General features: G+C 33.6%; 4 protein-coding genes and 1 pseudogene across 4 annotated transcripts; all 5 read left to right on the top strand.

Moving 5' to 3' along the window:
• Positions 1 to 1,370: 1,370 nt before the first annotated feature.
• Positions 1,371 to 4,745, top strand: LOC112422199 (receptor-like protein Cf-9). The gene is made up of 2 exons (XM_024785058.1): positions 1,371 to 1,460; positions 3,144 to 4,745. Exons 1-2 carry the CDS (start codon positions 1,371 to 1,373, stop codon positions 4,743 to 4,745), a joined length of 1,692 nt encoding a protein of 563 aa, XP_024640826.1.
• Positions 4,746 to 5,347: 602 nt separating this feature from the next.
• LOC11436691 (receptor-like protein 9DC3) lies at positions 5,348 to 6,032 on the top strand (annotated as a pseudogene).
• A 2,180-nt stretch (positions 6,033 to 8,212) lies between these two features.
• On the top strand, positions 8,213 to 11,557 carry LOC11428889 (receptor like protein 23). Its single transcript, XM_003617818.4, has one exon. It carries the CDS (start codon positions 8,258 to 8,260, stop codon positions 11,411 to 11,413), a length of 3,156 nt encoding a protein of 1,051 aa, XP_003617866.1. The 5' UTR covers positions 8,213 to 8,257; the 3' UTR covers positions 11,414 to 11,557.
• Positions 11,558 to 15,019: 3,462 nt separating this feature from the next.
• LOC11428888 (receptor-like protein 9DC3) lies at positions 15,020 to 17,311 on the top strand. The gene is made up of 3 exons (XM_039834774.1): positions 15,020 to 15,791; positions 15,892 to 16,113; positions 16,320 to 17,311. Exons 1-3 carry the CDS (start codon positions 15,392 to 15,394, stop codon positions 17,174 to 17,176), a joined length of 1,479 nt encoding a protein of 492 aa, XP_039690708.1. The 5' UTR covers positions 15,020 to 15,391; the 3' UTR covers positions 17,177 to 17,311.
• A 472-nt stretch (positions 17,312 to 17,783) lies between these two features.
• On the top strand, positions 17,784 to 20,822 carry LOC11437409 (nucleotide-sugar uncharacterized transporter 2). Its single transcript, XM_003617815.4, has 7 exons — positions 17,784 to 18,256; positions 18,834 to 18,985; positions 19,064 to 19,272; positions 19,626 to 19,719; positions 19,857 to 20,023; positions 20,107 to 20,277; positions 20,427 to 20,822. The coding sequence occupies exons 1-7, from the start codon at positions 18,181 to 18,183 to the stop codon at positions 20,713 to 20,715; spliced, it is 1,158 nt and encodes a 385-aa protein (XP_003617863.2). The 5' UTR covers positions 17,784 to 18,180; the 3' UTR covers positions 20,716 to 20,822.
• The last annotated feature ends 1,489 nt before the right edge of the window (positions 20,823 to 22,311 follow it).

The following is a 22,311-nucleotide window of genomic DNA, read 5'->3' as shown; positions in this document are numbered from 1 at the left end:
GCGTTTCATCGAACGACTCCAAGCTAAGTAATTTGAGCCATTGAGTTTGGGAATGATCGTAACAGAATTCGGTCCTTCGCTTGGATGAACGTAGAAAACCGATTCTACATCTTGTTGCGGTGCAGCTTGAATGATGACAGGAGCTTGACGAGGAGGCATGATTCAATTGAGGAATCGAAAAATCAATGCGTAAAAACGCAAAATTCAAGGAGAAGAAAGAGAAGAAAAGAGATGAAAAACACCGATTGAAACAAGAAAGAGGAAGTAAAGAAGCAAAGAAAGAGCTTCTGCAAGTAACAATGGTGGAAAGAGGGAAGAAAAACAGAGGTAGAAGAAGAAGAATGCGGCGGAAACAACCGTAACAGAAAACGGTTAGGATCGGAACTTCTCTCTCATGAGAGAGAAATCTGATACCATATTATGACTTGGAGAGAAATGAATGAAACTCTTAATTCTCATTATCTCAAAAGAGTACAGTACAATGGTATTTATACAAAAGAGGGAAAGTATGCTAAGTACTGTGAACTAGCAGCTAGAGAATTGCTACTCTAATAGTAAAGCTAAAAACATGAAAAGTAATACTCTCACCAAAAAGTCATTCAAGTTAAAATAATAAATAATACTTACCATGATATGAAATGATTATAGATGTTGTGTTGTGAATTAATGCAACTATACTATTCAATATACTAACCATGATGAAATAATTGAGCTGTTCTATCTGTTTGTGATGCTTGTCTCTTAGTTATGTTTGTCTTGGTGGATTAGTTGAGCTTGTAAACTATTTTATGCATAGCTTATGATGCCCTTTTAATCTGAATGAATTTCAATTTGCATTTGAAAAAAAACACTTGTAAACCAAGTGTTAAAATATATTTATTTAAAATAATTCAAAAAAGTCTCCCACATATGTACGACCATCTAACATTTATCATGATAAGGACAAAACAGTATGGTAAACTTTGTTAGATATTTCTTAAAAAAAAGAATTTATTTTAAGGTAATTAAGATTGAGGAAGGGATTAAATTGATTAACTTGTATATTTTCATGAACTATTTTAAAATAGATGTATATGTTATGTTATTTAAAGTTCCGACTTCCATGCATTTGGAATTCACGAGTTTCACCGTTTCAAACACGTACTATACTGGATTACCGTAAAAAAAAAGTATTATACTGACTCTTAATTAAGATTGTACGATTAAGATTGTACAAAAAGAGGGCAAAATCCCAAAGAAAAGAAACTACGAAGTTAATTGGACATTTCTATTTTCTAGGTAAACAAACCCTGAAAATGTCATCAGACATGAGCTTTTGAAGCTTGGTAGGTGGAGTCTTCAAAACAATCAAATTTAAATGATTCATAGACATGGGCGTTGCCAGGATCTTGGGTCAAACTTTTGATAGAGGAAGATTTTATGAGATTTTATGGTTGAGAGGGTTTAGCGTTAGAGAGAAGGTAAAGATAAAATCTTTGTAGTCAGTTTCAAGTGTTTGTTCGTAGAATCTTACGATCCTACATCCCATGACACCCCAATCGTGTTTCGACTTTACTCATGTTTGTTTTATCCCTGCTTTGTGTTCCTTTGTTTTTCCTCTATTTTATGTGTTTTTTTTTTTTTGCTTGTTGTTTCCTGTTTTTTCTCTATTTTCTCTATTTTTTTCCTCTCAACTCTATCAACTACCTACTGATCCGACTTATTAATCGTGATATGACCCTCATGTTTACAATCATTCACCAACCTATCGATCCTATATAAAAACTTGATTCTGACTATATTGGATATAATGAAATCTGAAAATCGAATTGGGTTGATCCTTTTGAGTATCAATTTAAAAAAAAAAAATTATAATATTTACCACTAATTAAAATTTGACAGAGTGATATTATCAATAACAGATAGATGCATAAATAATGATCATATATATAATATCTACTCTTGACATATAGAAGAAAAAAAAATTACAAAGTAGGAGAATGTATATTATATTTGCAAAAAGAAGACATGAAAATTAAAGATAACGTCTTATATTTAGAAATAAAGGTATTAGAATTATAAATTTCAATATAATATATATATATATATATATATATATATATATATATATATATATCCTACAATTTTTTCAATTGTAATTTTTTTTATCAGCTACATTTTTCAAATACAATATTTGAATTTCCCCTAAAAAAAATAAAGGATTTGAATTTTAAGTCTTGTATATATATATGCTCTTGAATGAAGAAATTTAAAGTTTGCGCTTTGGTTAAGTGGCAAGATTTTAGAATTGTCTCATTTCAACCATGTTCAATTTCTACCTGAAAATATTTGAGTTTGAAACTTTGATTCCAACCTAATTTATTATTATTATAAAGTAAAAGTATTCTTTTTAGAGGAAGATAACAATTCCATTATGTGGTTAAACTACAATCTGCATTCACAATTTTCCTTAATATGGTCAGAGAAGAGACGTAAGGTAATTGGTATAAAGGGTGCAACAGTGAAATTTGAGGGGGTTCATGATAGGAAAAAGCTAGAAAATTAGGTGCAAATTCTAAAATTGAGGGGTTGCATGTGCATCTCCAGGGAAGAATGTGGCTTCGCCACTGTTCACAGAAATGTTAAAATGAGCAAGTCAATCGACACTTCTATTTCCTTTCCACTAAGCATGACTGATTTGCACATGCCAATTCATTTTTAATAGCTTCCTAATACAATGAACTAAAATAGAGATATTTCCATTAAACCGGAACTTCTCAGAAATCATGTATTTTCTAAACCGTCAAAAATATAAATAAACGAGAGACTAATGGAAGTGAAAAAAGTCTATCCATTTTGAGTATTTGCTCATTTTTATTATTAATTAATTAATTATATTGTGAATGAAAACGACCATTGGTCAGCAAGCAAAGACCATGAAATATTGTGTATTTAATTTGGCTATAAATATTTACGTTGCGTTCTTTGTCATTTCAATCCGCACACTTACTTTTTTTTCTATTGGATTTCTTTCAATTGAACCATTCATGGCGTGGTTTCTTCTGTTTTTGCATCTTTTTCTTTTCCATTTTCCATCCTTCTCTTCTTCTTCTTCTTCTTTCAATTTTTCATGCCATCATAATGACAGCTCTGCTTTGCTTCAGTTCAAGTCATCCTTCATTATAGGGTTTTCGCAATGTGTCCCTCTTCTTAAAACAGCAACATGGAAAAATGGGACTGATTGCTGCTCATGGAATGGCGTCACGTGTGACACAGTCTCTGGTCACGTGATTGACCTCAACCTTGGCTGTGAAGGCCTTACAGGTACATTCAATCCTAATAGTACCCTTTTTCATCTTGTTCATCTCCAAACACTCAACCTTTCTTACAATGATTTCTTTGACTCTCATTTTCATTATAAGTTTTGTGGATTTCAGAGTCTTACACATCTTGACTTGTCTGATAGTAACTTAGAAGGTGAAATTCCAACTCAAATCTCTCACCTATCCAAATTACAATCACTTCATCTCTCTGAAAATTATGACTTAATTTGGAAAGAGACTACCTTGAAGAGGCTGTTGCAAAATGCAACAGATTTACGAGAGCTGTTTTTGGACTCCACAGATATGTCTTCAATAAGACCAAACTCCATTGCTTTGCTCCTCAACCAATCTTTATCTTTAGTCACTCTTAATCTTCATTACACAAGATTAAGCGGAAAACTGAAAAGAAGCCTTATTTGTTTAGCAAGTATTCAAGAGCTAGATATGTCATATAATGATGAACTTCAAGGCCAACTTCCAGAATTGAGTTGTAGCACTTCTCTTAGAATCATAGATTTGTCAGGATGTGCATTCGAAGGGGAAATTCCTATGTATTTTTCTAACCTCACACATCTTACCTCTCTAACTCTCTCGAATAACAACCTAAACGGTTCAATCCCATCATCACTTTTAACACTTCCACGTCTAACTTTCTTGCATCTTTACAGCAACCAACTCAGTGGTCGAATTCCAAATGCATCACTTCCAAACCTTCAACATCTCATTCACTTAGATCTTTCAAAAAATTTGTTTAGCGGTCAAATTCCATCTTCATTATTTAACTTGAATCAACTTTATACATTAGATTGTTCTAAAAATAAATTAGAGGGTCCCATACCCAACAAAACTACAGGGTTCCAAGAGCTAAATGATTTGAGATTAAATGACAACTTGTTAAATGGAACAATTCCTTCCTCCTTGTTATCTTTGCCGTCTTTGGTTCATTTAGTTCTATCAAATAATCGTCTTACAAGGCATATCACTGCAATCTCATCATATTCCTTAAAGAAGCTAGATCTAAGCGGCAACAAGCTACAAGGCAATATTCCAAAATCTATTTTCAACCTTGCAAACTTAACTTTGCTAGATCTATCATCAAACAACTTGAGTGATGTTATTGATTTTCAACACTTTTCCAAACTTCAATATTTGAAAACTCTGTCACTTTCACATAATAGCCAATTATCATTAACATTTGAACCCAATGTCAATTACAATTTTTCTTATCTATCAAAATTGGATTTGTCTTCTATCAATTTGACAGAATTTCCCATATCAGGGAAAGTCCCATTGTTAGATTCTCTTGATTTGTCCAATAACAAACTTAATGGAAAGGTGCCAGATTGGTTACCTGAAACAATGAATTCATTAACATTTTTGAACCTCTCTCAAAACATGTTCACATCAATAGATCAAATCTCAATGAAGAATGAACAACTGTAGCCCTTGATCTTAGTTTTAACTTACTGGCTGGTGACCTCTCTGAGTCAATTTGCAATTTGAGTTCACTTCAATTACTCAACTTGGCACACAATCATTTGACAGATATCATTCCACAATGTCTTGCTAATTCATCGTTCCTTCAAGTTTTGGATTTGCAAATGAATAGATTTTATGGAACTTTGCCAAGTAACTTTTCAGAGTACTGTGAGCTTCAGACTCTAAATCTCCATGGCAACAAATTAGAAGGTCATTTTCCAAAATCCTTGTCTCTCTGTACAAAGTTGGAGTTTCTAAACCTCGGAAGCAACAACATAGAAGACAATTTTCCTGATTGGCTTCAAACACTGCAATATTTGAAAGTGTTGGTTTTGCAAGACAACAAGTTGCATGGTATCATTGCTAATCTAAAGATCAAGCATCCATTTCCAAGTTTAATTATTTTTGATATCTCAGGCAATAACTTTAGCGGTCCGCTACCAAAAGCCTATTTTAAAAAGTTTGAAGCCATGAAGAATGTTACTCAATTGGAATACATGACTAATGATGTATATGTGCAAGATCCTCTCAGGCCGGCTTTCGGAGTAATTACACGGTACTATGATTCTATGATTGTGGCGACAAAAGGGAACAAAAGGACATTGGTGAAAATTCCAAATATCTTTGTAATTATTGATTTGTCAAGAAACAAATTTGAAGGAGATATTCCAAATGATTTTGGTGAGCTTCATGCACTAATAGGACTCAACCTTTCCCATAACAAACTCATTGGCCCTATTCCAAAATCCATGGGAAACTTGACAAACTTGGAATGGTTGGATCTCTCATCAAATGTGCTCACTGATGTGATTCCTGCAGAATTAAGCAATTTGGGTTTTCTTGAAGTCTTAGATCTTTCAAATAACCATCTAGTGGGAGAAATACCTCAAGGACCGCAATTCAATACATTTACAAATGATTCCTATGAAGGAAACTTGGGGTTATGTGGATTTCCCTTGTCAAAGAATTGTGGACCTGAACAATTCCACAATTCTTTGACAACAACTCTTGGAGTGAAGAGAAATTTAGATTTGGATGGAAACCAGTGGCGATTGGATATGGATGTGGATTTGTGATTGGAATAGGCATTGGATATTATATGTTTTTAATTGAAAAGTCTAGATGGCTTGTTATGATATTTGGTGGTCAGCCTAAGAGAAGAGTGACAAGGAGAACAAGAGTGAGGAGGGCACATGGTTCAACCATGAATCAGAATCAGATGGTGCAAATGTCATAGTTTTATTGTTCTAGTTATTTTCTCTATTGTGTATTAGTTTTTTACTTTCTTCTTAAAGTGTTAGTTAACCAGTAACAAGTAGTTAGTTAACCATTCTATTTAAATCCGTAATTATGGTTAAGGATTCCTTTAAATATGAATCTTAACCCAATGGAAAGTAGAATATGTGCAAAACAGTCCTGGTGAGATCCTTCTAAAGAAGAGTTTGAGAGAATATGGTTCAAGTGTTGTTGTGTTCTTGTGCTTTCTTATTCCTTTTGGTTGATTGATTTTTACCGTATTGATTAATTTCTCGTTACCGCAATTAAGTTTATAGGATTATTCTTTGAATTGTATAATAACAAACTGGTATGGCAACTTCCAAAATATCTGTTTGTCATAAAATCTGATTCTGGTTTTGTTGTGAATTCGGACAAAATCACACTAATGAATAACAAAGATGTGTGGAGCAAAGAAAGTGGTAATCAATGGATAAAGTGTCTCCAAGCAACAACAACAAAACAGACTTAAATCTAATTGTAGAGCAACACCACAAGCATAATCAAAACAATAAAGATAAGCAATGAAAGAAAGGAACAAACACACCAAGATTGTTGACCCAGTTCGATCTAATATGACCTAATCTGGGGGAGAGAGCAGCCCCCCAATCCACTAAGATGAAAGTGTTACAATGAGTTACAAGAAATTAGCTTATAAGCTTACAAAAGAACAAGTCCTACTTTCTACCCATTTTTCATATCACCCACACTCTCAATGAATCCTAAGAGAAAACACAAAAGAAAGCTTTTTGATCCTTCCAATGGTGAAATCTCACTACCCAAGGTGTTTTGATCCTTCCAATGGTGAAATCTCACTACCCAAGGTGTATACAATGTTTCTCAACCCAAGAGAACCTCACTACAAAGATACTCAACCTTAAAGTTACCTCCTTTGTAATCCAAGTTTCTCACTCTAAAACCTCTCCTTCAAAACTGTGCAAAGAAACACTTGTATAGTACACAGTGACAGACGAAATCGCGCCGCGCCTATCAGAATCGCGCCATGATTTCAAACGTACGACCCAAGGTACAACGGCCTTATCCACAATGACTCCAACTTAGCCCATATCGACGTCGCGGTAGCTTCTCTCGCGACATCCCTTAAGACCTTATCTCCGAGACATAAAAAAATGGCACTCTTAGCCTTGTCTATCATCTCTCGCTTCTCTGCTTGTGTCAAACTCGCCGGCATCACCGCTTCACCCTTCAATGCTTCTAAACACTTTTGTTGTGTCAAAACCGCTTGTATCTTAACCTTCCACAACCCAAAATCATTATTTCCGGTGAACTTCTCGATGTCCCACTTTGAACCCATGATACCAACTATACCAATAACGCCTATGCCCCACGGTGGTCGCCAATTGTTGTGAATTCGGATAAAATCACACCAATGAATAACAAAGATGTGTGGAGCAAAGGAAGTGGTAATCACACCAATGCCCCTTCGAATGGCTATTGTTTTTTCTTGACAAATGTTTTTATGTCGACTTCCATTAAGAAAATATTCATTTAGGCCTGGGGTTTTGTGGATGAGAGGGAAACTTCGTGCCCTTGGCATCTGTTTGCGTCGGAGTTGGATGATCATCTTGCTAAATGTATTTGCAAGCTCCATTTGGTACAAAGTATTTTATTGGCTAGGGATGTGAAACACGGATATGGATACGGACGCTAACACATCAACATCGCTAATAATTTGCAAAAATTATAATTCAGTGTAATTATATATGTTAGTGTCAAACACGACATATGTCCAACATTGGATACGTCTAATCTAAAGAGTGTTTGTTCATCATAGGTTAGGAATCCATAAACAAATTAAAAAACCAGTCAAAGTTTTGAAAATGACAGAAGCTTTTTACGAATCCAAATTAAAGGAAAGTCATGCAAATACTATTTTTTATTACAAGCAAAATGTGTTAAAAAAATCAACATAAAGGAACACGCATAGCAAAGCTGGGGAAAGTTTTTGACTTTCTGTCACCGAAATCACCAAAAATGAATAAAGTTAGGATCCCCTGAAATAAAGTAAGAAAATTATGCTATGATATTATTATTAAAAATGAATGCTCTTACTGTATTTTCAATTTGGCTATAAATATTTAGGTTGTGTTTCTTACCATTTCATCCACACTTACTTTTCTTTTGATTTTCTTTCTTTGAGTTAAACCATTTAATAATACTTTCTGCAAAATCATTCATTCATGGCGTGGTTTCTTCTATTATTGCATCTGTTCCTCTTCCATTTTCCATCCTTCTCTTCTTCTTTCAATTTTTCATGTCATCATGATGAGAGCTCTGCTTTGCTTCAGTTCAAAACCTCTATTATTGCATCTTTTTATTCTTGTGATGGATCTCTTCTGAAAACAGCAACATGGAAAAATGGGACTGATTGCTGCTCATGGAATGGTGTCACGTGTGATACCATCACTCGTCACGTGATTGGCCTCAATCTTGGCTGTGAAGGCCTTCAAGGTAAACTACATCCTAACAGTACCCTTTTCAATCTTGTTCATCTTCAAACACTCAACCTTTCTAACAATGATTTCTCTTACTCTCATTTTCATTCTAAGTTTGGTGGGTTTATGAGTCTTGCACATCTTGACTTGTCTCGTAGTTTCTTTAAAGGTGAAATTCCAATTCAAATCTCACACCTTTCCAAATTACAATCACTTCATCTCTCTGGATATACCGGTTATGATCAGTTAGTTTGGAAAGAGACGACCTTGAAGAGATTTGTTCAAAATGCAACAAATTTGAGGGAGCTGTTTTTGGATAATACAAATATGTCTTCAATAAGACCAAACTCCATTGCTTTGCTCTTCAACCAATCTTCCTCTTTGGTTACTCTTAATCTTAAATCAACAGGATTAACTGGAAAACTGAAAAGAAGCCTACTTTGTTTACCAAGTATTCAAGAGTTAGATATGTCATATAATCACAACCTTGAAGGACAACTACCAGAATTGAGTTGTAGTACTTCTCTTAGAATATTAGATTTTTCACGTTGCTCATTCAAAGGGGAAATTCCTTTGTCTTTTTCTAACCTCACACATTTCACCACTCTAACTCTGTCAGAAAACCATCTAAATGGTTCAATCCCATCCTCACTTTTAAAACTTCCAACTCTAACTTTCTTGGATCTCCATAACAACCAACTCAATGGTCGACTTCCAAATGCATTTCAGATATCAAACAAATTTCAAGAATTAGATTTGAGAGGTAACAAAATTGAAGGTGAGCTGCCAACATCACTTTCAAACCTTCGACAACTCATTCACTTGGATCTTGGGTGGAATTCATTTAGTGGTCAAATCCCAGATGTGTTTGGTGGGATGACCAAACTGCAAGAACTCGATTTAACTTCCAACAATTTAGAAGGACAAATTCCATCTTCACTATTTAACTTGACTCAGCTTTTCACATTAGATTGTAGAGGTAACAAATTAGAGGGTCCCCTACCCAACAAAATTACAGGACTCCAAAAGCTAATGTATTTGAATTTAAAAGACAACTTGCTAAATGGAACAGTTCCTTCCTCCTTGTTATCTTTGCCTTCTTTGGCAATTTTAGATCTATCATATAATCGACTTACAGGGCATATCAGTGAAATATCATCATATTCTTTAAACATGCTAACTCTAAGCAACAACAGGCTACAAGGCAATATTCCTGAGTCCATTTTCAACCTAACAAAACTATCTCACTTAATTCTATCTTCGAACGACTTGAGTGGTCTTGTCAATTTTCAACTCTTCTCCAAACTTACATGTCTAGAAATGTTATCCCTTTCATGGAATAGTCAATTATCTCTAAATTTTGAATCCAATGTCAATTATAGTTTTTCTAGCCTACAAGTATTGGAATTGTCTTCTGTCAATTTGATCAAATTCCATAATTTACAAGGAGAATTCTTAGATTTGATATCACTTGATATTTCTGATAACAAACTTCATGGAAGAATGCCCAATTGGTTACTTGAAAAAAATTCATTGCTATTTTTGAACCTCTCTCAAAACTTGTTCACGTCAATAGATCAATGGATTAACGTCAATACATCCAATGGTTATTTGTCAGGCCTTGATCTTAGTCATAATTTACTGAATGGTGAAATCCCTTTGGCAGTTTGCAATATGAGTTCACTTCAATTTCTCAACTTGGGTTACAACGATTTGACTGGTATCATTCCACAATGTTTTGCTGAATCACCATCCCTTCAAGTTTTGAATCTACAAATGAACATGTTTTATGGTACTTTGCCAAGTAACTTTTCAAAGAACTGTAGTATTGTCACTCTGAACCTCTACGGCAACCAGTTAGAAGGCCATTTTCCAAAATCCTTGTCTCGCTGTAAAGAGTTAGAGTTTCTAAACCTCGGTAGCAACAAAATAGAAGACAATTTTCCTGATTGGTTTCAAACACTTCAAGATTTGAAAGTACTGGTTTTGCGAGACAATAAGTTTCATGGTCCCATCGCCAATTTAAAGATTGAGCGTCTATTTCCAAGCTTAATCATTTTTGATATCTCTGGAAATAACTTTGGTGGTTTTCTACCAAAAGCCTATTCAAAAAATTATGAAGCCATGAAGAATGATACTCAATTGGTTGGGGATAACAATTTGCAATACATGGACGAGTGGTATCCAGTAACCAATGGGCTTCAAGCAACACACGCACACTACTCTGATTCTGTGACCGTGGCAACAAAAGGAACCAAAATGACACTCGTTAAAATTCCAAAAAAGTTTGTAAGTATTGATATGTCAAGAAACAAATTTGAAGGAGAGATTCCAAATGCTATTGGAAAGCTACATGCACTCATAGGGCTTAACCTTTCCCATAACAGACTCAATGGTCCTATTCCCCAATCAATTGGATACTTGTCAAACTTGGAATGGTTGGATCTCTCATCAAATATGCTCACTGATGTGATTCCTGCAGAACTAACCAATTTGGGCTTTCTTGAAGTCTTAGATATTTCAAATAACCATCTTGTGGGAGAAATACCTCAAGGAAAGCAGTTCAATACATTTACAAATGATTCCTATGAAGGAAATTCAGGGTTATGTGGATTACCCTTGTCAAAAAAATGTGGACCTGAACAACATTCTCCACCTTCAGCCAAGAACTCTTGGAGTGAAGAGAAATTTAGATTTGGATGGAAACCAGTGGCGATTGGATATGGATGTGGATTTGTGATTGGAATATGCATTGGATATTATATGTTTTTAATTGGAAAGCCTAGATGGCTTGTCATGATATTTGGTGGTCCGCCTAAGAGAAGAGTGACAAGGAGAACAAGAGTGAGGAGGGCACATGGTTCAACCATGAATCAGAATCAGATGGTGCAAATGTCATAGTTTTATTGTTGTAGTTACTTTATCTGTTGTGTGTTGGTTTTTTACTTTCTGTTTAAAATAATCTTGATTTTGAGTGTGACAATCTTGCGACTCTTATTTAGCTAGTTTGATTTCGGATTGTAAAGTTTATACTCTGAATGTACTGTGTTTTTTATTTTTTTAATAAAAGTGCAAGTTTATGTATATCTGGTGAATTGAATTAATGCTTACCTTCTTACCTTGCTCAATAATTTTGAGAAGCTTGTTAGCAGCTTCTTCGAAATCTATACATGACATATTGGTTAAGTAGATTGAGCGTCGAAGATTGATAAGATTCATATCAATCTCATCTTAGATCTGCGATCTCTTCATTATCTTCATCTGATTCAGCTTCAGAGGTTTCCTCACTCTCCTCATCCTCACATTCTTCTACCTCCTTCTTGCCCAAACTCTTTAGCTCTTCGTAACGTTTTTCGTTATTCGCATAATTGGGGCCGGGTTGAAATATATACGAGGAAAAGAAAATGAAAAACTAAGAAATCATAATGACATAGGAACACCACAAATCAAGGCATTAATACAAACTTGACAATTGAACATGTGCCTAGGGAACTCTGGATGGGCTACTGCTCGAAACTTCTGAATTATTGATAGAAACTCTTGATCATTCTAAACATTTTAATTTTTTAAAAGCAGCAAACTAATTGTATTCTAGACACGGTTAGTTTGATATTTGGATCTCATGAATTGATATTTGCATGAATAATAGTTATCAAAATGTTATGCATGTATTTGGTGACATCTCTAAGAAATCAGCAAACTAGCAGGCTACGGTTGAAGGCTTTATTGAGGATTTATGTGCCATCAAAAGTTATCATGTTTTCTGTGTATTATCTTACTCAAAGAAATTTCACAACTGTGCTGTCATGAAAATTATGCTGCGCACTTATGCAGAACAGATTCCAAAGTAGCGTGATGGGCTATTGCTTGAGATGAACATATATATACATGAAAATTGGTGGGAGAATGTAGTACAAAGAGGCAGCAATTTGGAATCGTGATATGCTGCTGCATGGAAGCACCAATGAATCTTTATAATGTTACCATCATAATAACAAGACTGTAATTTTTTTATGAACTTTTGATACCAATGGTATTGGTGGATGTGATGTAAAGACTTTGGTGATATAATATTAGCATATCTTATTCTGTGATTAGATTTTTTAATATACAATCTTTTGTGAATATTCAATATTCTTTCAGAGGTTATTTGGTATGTCCGTGGCTTTACCTGTTTACTATGAAAGTTCACCAATCAAACTGATTTTAGTCCTGGTTTTAATCGAATCATAACTTTTGTTTTCTCTGTTTCTTACTTTTCATCACCAAAGATTGTGGCACGGCTCATAGTCATAGATAATCGGTTCATGTTCATTAATGAAGAGCTTGATATAGATTTGGAATATCTTAGGATGGTACATCTGATAATTGTATTGGTGGTGACCAACTAATCTATCTAAGATTTATTGTATACTCTAGAATGTTTTGTTAGTATCAATTTACTACACTTAGATCTTTGGTTGAGATACAGGAACTTGGTAGAGGGTATCTAGTTTGAAAAAGTATGCTGCAACTCTGCATAGAGTGTATCTTGTTGGTGGAGACACTTTTAGGCTTTGCAATAATTTACATAACTACTATGCAGTAACAAGTAGTTAGTTAACCATTCTATTTAAATCCGTAATCTTAACCCAATGGAAAGTAGAGTATGTGCAAAACAGTCTTGGTGAGGTCCTTCTAAAGAAGAGTGTGAGAGAATAAGCTTCATAATTCTAATGAATGTGTGATCTCAATATAGCCCACACCAGGTTCAAGTGTTGTTGTGTTCTTGTGCTTTCTTATTCCTTTTGGTTGATTGATTTTTACCGTATTGATTAATTTCTCGTTACCGCAATTAAGTTTATAGGATTATTCTTTGAATTGTATAATAACAAACTGGTATGGCAACTTCCAAAATATCTGTTTGTCATAAAATCTGATTCTGACTTTCAATTTATGGTCACTGGTTCATATTTATTTACCTCTATTGCTTATTTTTATCCTCAACTTCTTTATTTTTTAATCTGCAATTCAGCTTCTCTTCGCAGGCATAGGTCAGTTATTCCGCGTATTAAAAATGACGATTTTAAGATTGTGAAGGCTGAATGGTTTGATGAATATCAATCTGTCATTGAAGAGTTTATTGAAGCCAGGGTTGGTCTTAGAGTGAAACTATCCCCATTTATTTTTATAGAGTTACAACTCGTGCACTTTATTGTATTGGAAATTCATTGAACATATTTCATCCATGTACTCGTACTTCAGACATCAATCAAGCCAATGATCATTAAGTTGATATGTTTTCCTTTTGATTTTGTTAACTTGATTTTTTTTGAATAGATTTTTTAAGGATTATAATGATCGCAATGATCATGACTTGTGGAAATCTTTTCCTTTTGATTAGTCTCCAACGTTCTTAATGCATTGGACGAGATGAGTCTACGCATATATTTTATGTGGATAGACATTCTCTAGCCTTTAAATTCCAATAGAAATATCAAACAATTATATTGAATGAAAATCACCATTGGTCACCAAGCATAGACCATCAAAACTTAATTGTATTTTCAATTTACGCTGTGTTCCTTACACTTTCCAATTTTCGTCCTTTTGTTCTTTTGCCATCGTGATGATGAGAGCTTTGTTTGCTTCCGTTCAAGTCATAAATTTCCCTATATACGATTGTGGTGAAGGATTACTCGTTCGGGGGAGAGATTTGTCACTTATTACTGTCGTATCGAATTTGAGAATTGTACGCAAAAGATATTTGATTCAACAAAGTGTTAATGTAATATCAAAAGACTCGGAATAGTCATCGTCATGGGCGGTTTGAAGGTCCGGCGAGCCGGGGCAGTCGTCCGGGCTCTAACCCGAATTTTTTGTAATTTCTTATGTAAATTCCTCTGAATTTCTTATATAAACCTCTATAAATTGGACAATTTCTTTAGATTTTTTTATTATTTGTTTGTAATTTCTTATGTAAACCCCTATAAATGTGTTGCAATTTTCTTTTGTCCATGCTTTATAATAATCCTGGCTCGCTATTGGTCATTGTTGTGTAATGGATGAGCTTAAAAATAAATGAGAATTATTAAAATGGAAAATTTGTTGACACAGTTTCTAAAAGGTGTAAAGAAAATAAGGACTAGTTGACACCGGGGGTGTTCAAAACCGAAACAATCCAATAGAAAAACTGCAAACCGAACCAATTCAAACCGAAACTGCAAAAAATCGCATTTGATTCGGATGTATTCGGATCAATTTTTTACTCAACCGCATGGTTTTCTTGTTTTTCCCCTGTAATATAGGTAATTTCTGGTTTTCCCCCTGTAAAATTTTTATTTTGATTCACCCCTGTAAAATATTTTTGTTTTGATTTACCCCCTAATAGGCCAAACAAAAACCAATTTTATTTTTTTTAAGAAATTTTCGTTTTTATCATGATGAGAGCTCTGCTCTGCTTCAGTTCAAGTCCTCCTTCACTATAGAAGATATTACTTATTATATTTTTAAACCTCCGAGTAAAACTGCAACATGGAAAAATGGGACTGATTGCTGCTCATCATGGCATGGTGTCGCGTGTGTCAGAGTCTCTGGTCACGTGATTGGTCTCAACCTTGGCTTTTAACGCCTTACTGGTAAATTACATCCTAACAATACCCTTTTCCATCTTGTTCATCTCCAAACACTAAACCTTGCATCCAATAATTTCTCCGCTTCTCGTTTTCATTCTAAGTTTGGTGGTTTTTTGAGTCTTACACATCTTGACTTGTCTCATAGTTTTCTTTAAAGGTGAAATTCCAACTCAAATCTCACACTTATCCAAATTACAATGATGAATTAGTTTGGAAAGAGACGACCTTGAAGAGATTTGTTCAAAATGCAACAAATTTGAGGGAGATGTTTTTGGATAATACAAATATATATGTCTTCAATAAGACCAAACTCTTCAACCAATCTTCCTCTTTGGTTACTCTTAATCTTGCAGAGACAGGATTAAGTGGAAAACTGAAAAGAAGCCTACTTTGTTTACCAAGCATGGAAGAGCTAGATATGTCATTTAATGAATTTGAAGGCCAACATCCAGAATTGAGTTGCAGCAATACTACTTCTCTTAGAATCTTAGATCTGTCAGGTTGTCAATTCCAAGGGAAAATTCCTATTTCTTTTACTAACTTCACATATCTTACATCTCTATCTCTATCTCTCTCAAATAACAACCTAAATGGTTCAATCCCATCCTCACTTTCAAACCTTCAACAACTCATTCACTTGGATCTTTCTTCCAATTCATTTAGTGGTCAAATGCCATCCTTACTCTCAAAACATGTTCACGTCAATAGATCAAATCTCAAGTAATAGTCAGAGGCTCTATTCTCTTGATCTTAGTTTTAACTTAGTGGTTGGTGACCTCTCTGAGTCAATTTGCAATTTGAGTTCACTTAAACTACTCAACTTGGCACACAATCAATTGACAGACATCATTCCACAATGTCTTGCTAATTCATCAATCCTTCAAGTTTTGGATTTGCAAATGAATAGATTTTATGGAACTTTGCCAAGTAACTTTTCAGAGGACTGTGTGCTTCAGACTCTAAATCTCCATGGCAACCAATTAGAAGGTCAGATTCCTAAATCTTTCTCTCATTGTAAAAACCTGAGTTTTTAAACCTTGGCAGCAACAAAATAAAAGAAAGATTTCCCGTCTGGCTTCAAACACTACAATATTTGCAAGTGTTGGTTTTACAAGACAATAAGTTGCATGGTATCATTCCTAATCCAAAGATCAAGCATCCATTTCCAAGTTTAATTATTTTTTATATCTCAGGAAATAACTTTAGCTGTCCGCTACCAAAAGCATTTTTAAAAAAATTTGAAGCCATGAAGAAAGTTACTGAATTGGAATACATGACAAATCGTATAAGAGTGCCATATCCTTCGGTATCCTACACCTCATTTCTCTTGCCACATATTGGAAAAATTACATGGTACTATGATTCTGTGATTGTGTCGACAAAAGGGAGCAAAATGACATTGGTGAAAATTCCAAACATTTTTGTAATTATTGATTTGTCAAAAAACAAATTTGAGGGAGAGATTCCAAATGCTATTGGAGACCTCCATGCACTCAAAGGGCTTAACCTTTCCCATAACAGACTCACCGGTCATATTCCCAAATCCATGGGAAACTTGTCAAACTTGGAATCATTGGATCTCTCGTCAAATATGCTTACCGGTATGATCCCTGCAGAATTAACCAATTTAGACTTTCTTCAAGTCTTGAATCTTTCCAATAACCATCTAGTGGGAAAAATACCTCAAGAGCCGCACTTCGATACATTTCCAAATGATTCCTACAAAGGAAACTTGGGTTTATGTGGATTTCCGTTGTCAAAGATTTGTGGACCTGAACATCATTCTCCAATTTCAGCCAACAACAGCTTTTGCAGTGAAGAGAAATTTGGATTTGGATGGAAAGCAGTGGCAATTGGATATGGATGTGGATTTGTGATTGGAATAGGCATTGGATATTTTATGTTTTTAATTGGAAAGCCTAGATGGATTGTGATGATATTTGGTGGTCAGCCTAAGAGAAGAGTGAAAAGAAGAACAAGAATGAGAAGGAACCATGGTACAACCATGAATCAGAATCAGAATCAGAATCAGATGGTGCAAATGTCATAGTTTTATTGTTGTTGTTATTTTCTCTATTGTGTGTTAGTTTTTTACTTTCTTCTTAAAATAAGTTTGTATTTGAATGTATTATGTTTACATGTGCATGCCACAAGATGTGTTATATAATAAAATTCCAAGTTTATATATATGTTTGTAGCTAGCTTACTGTATTTTATTCAAAAACTATCAAATATATTATTATATCGGTATTTACTACATCTTTATTGACCATCACCATAAACCAAGATGTGTTATCTTGTAAAGCTAGTTGTTAAATATTTATTTTGTTCGAGTTTAACAAATAGATTGGAATTGGAATTAAATGAAAAAGTGCCACTTAATTTACTTTATATATAAGTAGATTTGTTAAACAAAGTTTTTTATCAACGCTACCAACCAGTTGGTGTGATGATATCTCCAATATGTATGCATTTTAGTTAGAATTAGATGATTTATTTATTTTTAATAATAAAATCAGATGAAACTTTTGCATCAAGTTTAGTGATGAAATGAAATCTTATGATAAGCAGTCTCAACTGAAAAAGTAAATCAAGGTGGTTGTTACACGTGCATTGACTGTTTCATAATGTTACAACAATATTCCATGTATTATGATCATGTTACCTTAGCTTCTCCGTAAATCAAAATTTACATCAATTCTTTATCATACAACATACAAGTGTTACTAATACACTCAACATAAATAATATTTTTTTTGTAGAACACAAAGCAAATTAAATCTACTTTTCTTTTTACTTTTTTCTCTTTTTCTTTTAAAAACCCCTCCTTGAAGAATGGACATTATTTTGTTTATATGATACTCCAAGATTGATTGATTGTATTTTAAGAAACTTGGCATAATAATTCACATTTATATGACCCTTTTACCTTTGCAATTCTGTTTTGGCTTTTTTTGTTTGTATTGTTACAGAATTGTGTTTTAGAAAAGGTGTTTAATAAATAAACATTTAGATTAAATATGTGATCTATGCCCATGAATAAGCTTGGTTGTTATGGGATTGTTGGATTCACTGTTGGGAGATGGACGAAAATTTATCAAAAGAAAAGACAGTGATGCAGGAGAAACAGGTTTTTTTTTTTTGTGAATTTCTTAGCTCATATTTCATTGTAATTGAGTTTTGTATTTGCATGAAAACAATTAGTTCTGTTTTTGATTTATATCAAACATTGGTTTTTACCTCCTTCCTTGTACTCCTGACTCTCTCTATGATTGGCTTTCACACATTTGTGTTCAATTCTTAATGGATCTATCAAAAATAATCTGATTCTGTTTTAAAATTTGCCTAAATATCAGCAGCTTGAAAAGGGATTATTAGTTTTTAAAAGGTTGTTGAGTCTTGTGAATGTTAGTTTCTGTTTTTCCAAATTTTAGATGATATTTGTTATGCTAAGAATAAGGTATACATCTGAATATTATTGTTACATTCTTAATAGAACCAAGCAATAAAAGATTTCTGTAAAGAATATTTCATATATTTTGTTTTCACAGTCTAAATCATAAGTTTGTAACATTACTTTCTTTTTCTCTCCTACTTTCATTAGTTTATATTCTGTTCCATCATAATTGAATTACATAATGATGCTGATCATAAATAGGGTTTTTTAAAACCTAATGCAGTGTTCTCATCATGGTTAAAATTATCAGGTAAAGCACTGGAAGAACTAAGATCTTCTCTCTACAATGAGCTCCGAACCTCGGAAGGAGCCAAGCGCCAACAACAAAGATATTGCGGACCAGTGGTCGCATTATCCTTCAACTTCATGGTTGCTGTTGGGATCATCATGGCAAACAAATTGGTCAGTACAAATTCCTTCTTATATTAGCAAGAATGAAACACCTCTCTTGAAGTTTTGATCTAACTTTATTGTTGGTAGGTGATGGGAAGAGTTGGCTTCAACTTTCCAATTTTCCTCACATTTGTTCACTACATCACTGCATGGATTCTCCTTGCAATTTTCAAGGCACTTTCGGTGCTTCCTGTGTCTCCTCCATCTAAAACAACTCCATTCTCTTCTATATTTGCTCTTGGTGCTGTTATGGCTTTTGCATCTGGTCTTGCAAACACCAGCCTCAAGTATAACAGGTTCATGCTCTTGCTTTAATATGTTTATAAGACAAAACTGCATCAGTGTCCTTTTAACTTTTCAATTAAGTCCTTTGTTTATTTGTCGTGCCAAATTAGTCGTCGACTTTTAATAATGTTTAGACTGCTGAACCGATTTTCATTACTGTCCCCTTATGTTTCAAATTTGTAAATGTGATCATTGAATGATATATACTATAAAGAATGTTTCAGTTCTCAGCACCAAAATTAATTAAATCCATGTTGACAACAACAAAGTCATTATTATGTATTGTAGATGTCACCTAGATGAATAGAAGATATAACTTATCTTCTTGAATTAGTCCTTTTTGCTGACAGTTCAGTTCATGCAGTGTTGGTTTCTACCAAATGGCTAAGATTGCTGTTACTCCAACAATTGTTCTGGCAGAGTTCATACTTTTTAGAAAAACTATTTCTTCAAAAAAGGTCAAAATATAAGCTCTTCAGCTTCTTTTTATTCTCTCTTTTATAAACCATTTCAAATATATGGAAAAGAACTATTCCATACAACTCTTTATTTTTTATCCACTGATTAATCATGTCATTGGAATGCAATTATGCAGGTTTTGGCTTTGGCTGCTGTATCAGCTGGTGTAGCAGTTGCAACTGTGTCAGATTTAGAGTTCAATTTATTTGGTGCTATAGTAGCAGTTATATGGATAATTCCAAGTGCCATAAATAAAATTTTATGGTCTAATTTACAGCAGCAAGGAAACTGGACAGCTTTGGCGTAAGTATTAGCAAACACTATCCAATTTCTCTTTTGTAAAATTAAGTTGTCGATAACTAGACTTAAAAACTTTCTCATTGTAGATTGATGTGGAAGACTACACCGATCACAGTTTTCTTTCTCGGAGCTTTGATGCCTTGGATTGATCCACCAGGAGTCCTATCATTCAAGTGGGATGTAAACAACTCATCTGCAATTATGATATCTGCTCTCCTCGGTTTTCTCTTACAGTGGTCAGGTGCCTTGGCATTGGGGTAAGACTACCTTCCTCTTTCAAGTTTCAACAGAAATTCCTAATAAATAGTGATGCACCCTTTTTGACACATAATTCTACTTCTAATAGTGTTATGTTTTGTTTAAGTAAGGTTAAGATTTGCTAAGATATTATTATCAATCAATGCAGGGCAACTTCTGCTACAACTCATGTTGTTTTAGGACAGTTTAAGACCTGTGTTATTCTATTGGGAGGCTATCTTTTATTCGATTCAGATCCCGGGATTGTGAGCATTGGCGGAGCGGTTGTTGCTCTTACTGGAATGTCGGTTTACACAACATTTAACTTGCAAGAGTCTCAAGAAAATACAAGCAAGCAGCTTCCAAAGCATAGTTTGCCTTCAACACAGCAAAAACCAGCTAGTGAGGACAACAAAGATTTTAGTGTAAATATTACCAACAATAACATTGTTGTCTGAGTCATATAACCTATGCATCACTGACATGAGTGAATTCTACAACTAAATTCTTCAAACACTGTTAAGCAATTCAGGTTCAATTCCATTTTGCAGCAAGGTTTTTTAAAGACAGAGCAAACATAGTAGTCAATCATTTAAAATTTGTTCAAGATTATTTTGGGGTGGCTTTTTCTCGAAGTTCCACCGCGGTCTATTAATTTGTTAAAGCGAAAATTATACTCAGTGACATGAATGTTCAAAGGCTTTTGGACACGTCTTAAATTTGGACTACCATGCATCACAAAATTATCTCGAAGAAACCGGTTAATGGAAACAACCACGTTAGTATATTTTGCAAAACGGAATGATCGAGAGCTCAACCAATGTTTGGTAAAATTAGGTTGACAGAGATCAACCAAGCTTTAGCATAAGTAAATCAAACCATAAAAATGGAAACAGAAATAATCAATATGGTATTAAGAGAGTTACCAACTTAACTGCTAGAGACTTGAGCAGTATGAGGGATAAATGGAAATAGAAATATAAATAGTGCAGTGGGTGAATGTGGTGGGTATGGAACATTATTGTGGGAATCATTATGGTTAGACAAAGAAAAATTGTAGTCCTTGACCTATCTGAATTTTTACTACTAAACCATAACAAACTTGTCAATTAAGGTACGTTTGGCCCGGCATTTTTTCAGCTTTTCTACATTTTTAAGGAGAAGTTAGGCCTAACACAATATCAATAAAGTACCTTCGAAAAAAAGTATTTTTTTTTAGAATTCATAAAATTGAATGGAATGAGCTTTAACCAAAAGTTGTTGAATGCTACTTCAAAAAACTACTTCTCTGTAATTTATTTCACAAGCACTTCTCTTCAACTCACGCAGGCAACCTTATCTTTTATTTTTTAATATTATATTTCAATTTTTTTTTTCTTCCATTTAATTTTTTTTTAAAGGAGGATCAATTTAATTTTATTATCTTTTTATCACTTATATATTTAATTTTAATATTGTTTAATTATCATAACCTCGCAAATATTTTTATTCCCTTTCTTCAACCTCACAAATATATACACACACATTAGCGTTTAGAGTAATATTTTATGTCTGTATGTCTGTTTTTTTGTTACGCTAATGCGTATAATTTTTTAGTGTTGCGCAATGCGTACAATTATTATTTTTATAAAATTTTGATTTTAATTAAAAGTACTAGTATAGATGCCTAAAAAAATTATACTTATATATATTTTACACATTTATATTGTAACAAACTATGCATATCTTTTTGTTATTAAAAAAACTAAACATATCTTTGTCAATGACACCAACAATATAACAAATATAATATCATATAATATAAATTTTTATATTTTTAAATGACACAAAAAATATGATATTCTTAAAACAAAATTTGTTATACTGTATAATTGGAAAATAAAAAACAAATTATTATCTAGCTTAGCTCAGTTGATATTGACAATGTATAAATATATGCAAGGTCGCGGGTTCGAACCCCGGACACCACAAAAAAATAATAATAAATTCAAAGTTTTGTACAATATTTTGCCAAACAACTTTTAACTTAACAATAACTTTATAACTAAAAAAAA

The sequence above is a fragment of the Medicago truncatula genome, chromosome 5, assembly GCF_003473485.1.
Source record: "Medicago truncatula cultivar Jemalong A17 chromosome 5, MtrunA17r5.0-ANR, whole genome shotgun sequence".
In the NCBI taxonomy this organism is placed as follows: Eukaryota; Viridiplantae; Streptophyta; class Magnoliopsida; order Fabales; family Fabaceae; genus Medicago; species Medicago truncatula.
The sequence above is the reverse complement of the archived record's forward strand: the minus strand, read 5'-3'. Positions and strand labels throughout refer to the sequence as shown.

Bases quoted from the DNA above. Each gene is read 5' to 3' on its own strand.
- LOC112422199 (XM_024785058.1), top strand. From the start codon at position 1,371: ATGGGCGTTGCCAGGATCTTGGGTCAAACTTTTGATAGAGGAAGATTT. The intron at 1,461-3,143 runs GTAAAGATAAAA...GCTTTGCTTCAG, and splicing joins GGTTTAGCGTTAGAGAGAAG to TTCAAGTCATCCTTCATTAT.
- LOC11428889 (XM_003617818.4), top strand. From the start codon at position 8,258: ATGGCGTGGTTTCTTCTATTATTGCATCTGTTCCTCTTCCATTTTCCA.
- LOC11428888 (XM_039834774.1), top strand. From the start codon at position 15,392: ATGTTTTTGGATAATACAAATATATATGTCTTCAATAAGACCAAACTC. The intron at 15,792-15,891 runs GTCAAATGCCAT...GTTTTAACTTAG, and splicing joins TTCTTCCAATTCATTTAGTG to TGGTTGGTGACCTCTCTGAG. The intron at 16,114-16,319 runs GTCAGATTCCTA...TTTATATCTCAG, and splicing joins CCATGGCAACCAATTAGAAG to GAAATAACTTTAGCTGTCCG.
- LOC11437409 (XM_003617815.4), top strand. From the start codon at position 18,181: ATGGGATTGTTGGATTCACTGTTGGGAGATGGACGAAAATTTATCAAA. The intron at 18,257-18,833 runs GTTTTTTTTTTT...TAAAATTATCAG, and splicing joins CAGTGATGCAGGAGAAACAG to GTAAAGCACTGGAAGAACTA. The intron at 20,278-20,426 runs GTAAGACTACCT...CAATCAATGCAG, and splicing joins TCAGGTGCCTTGGCATTGGG to GGCAACTTCTGCTACAACTC.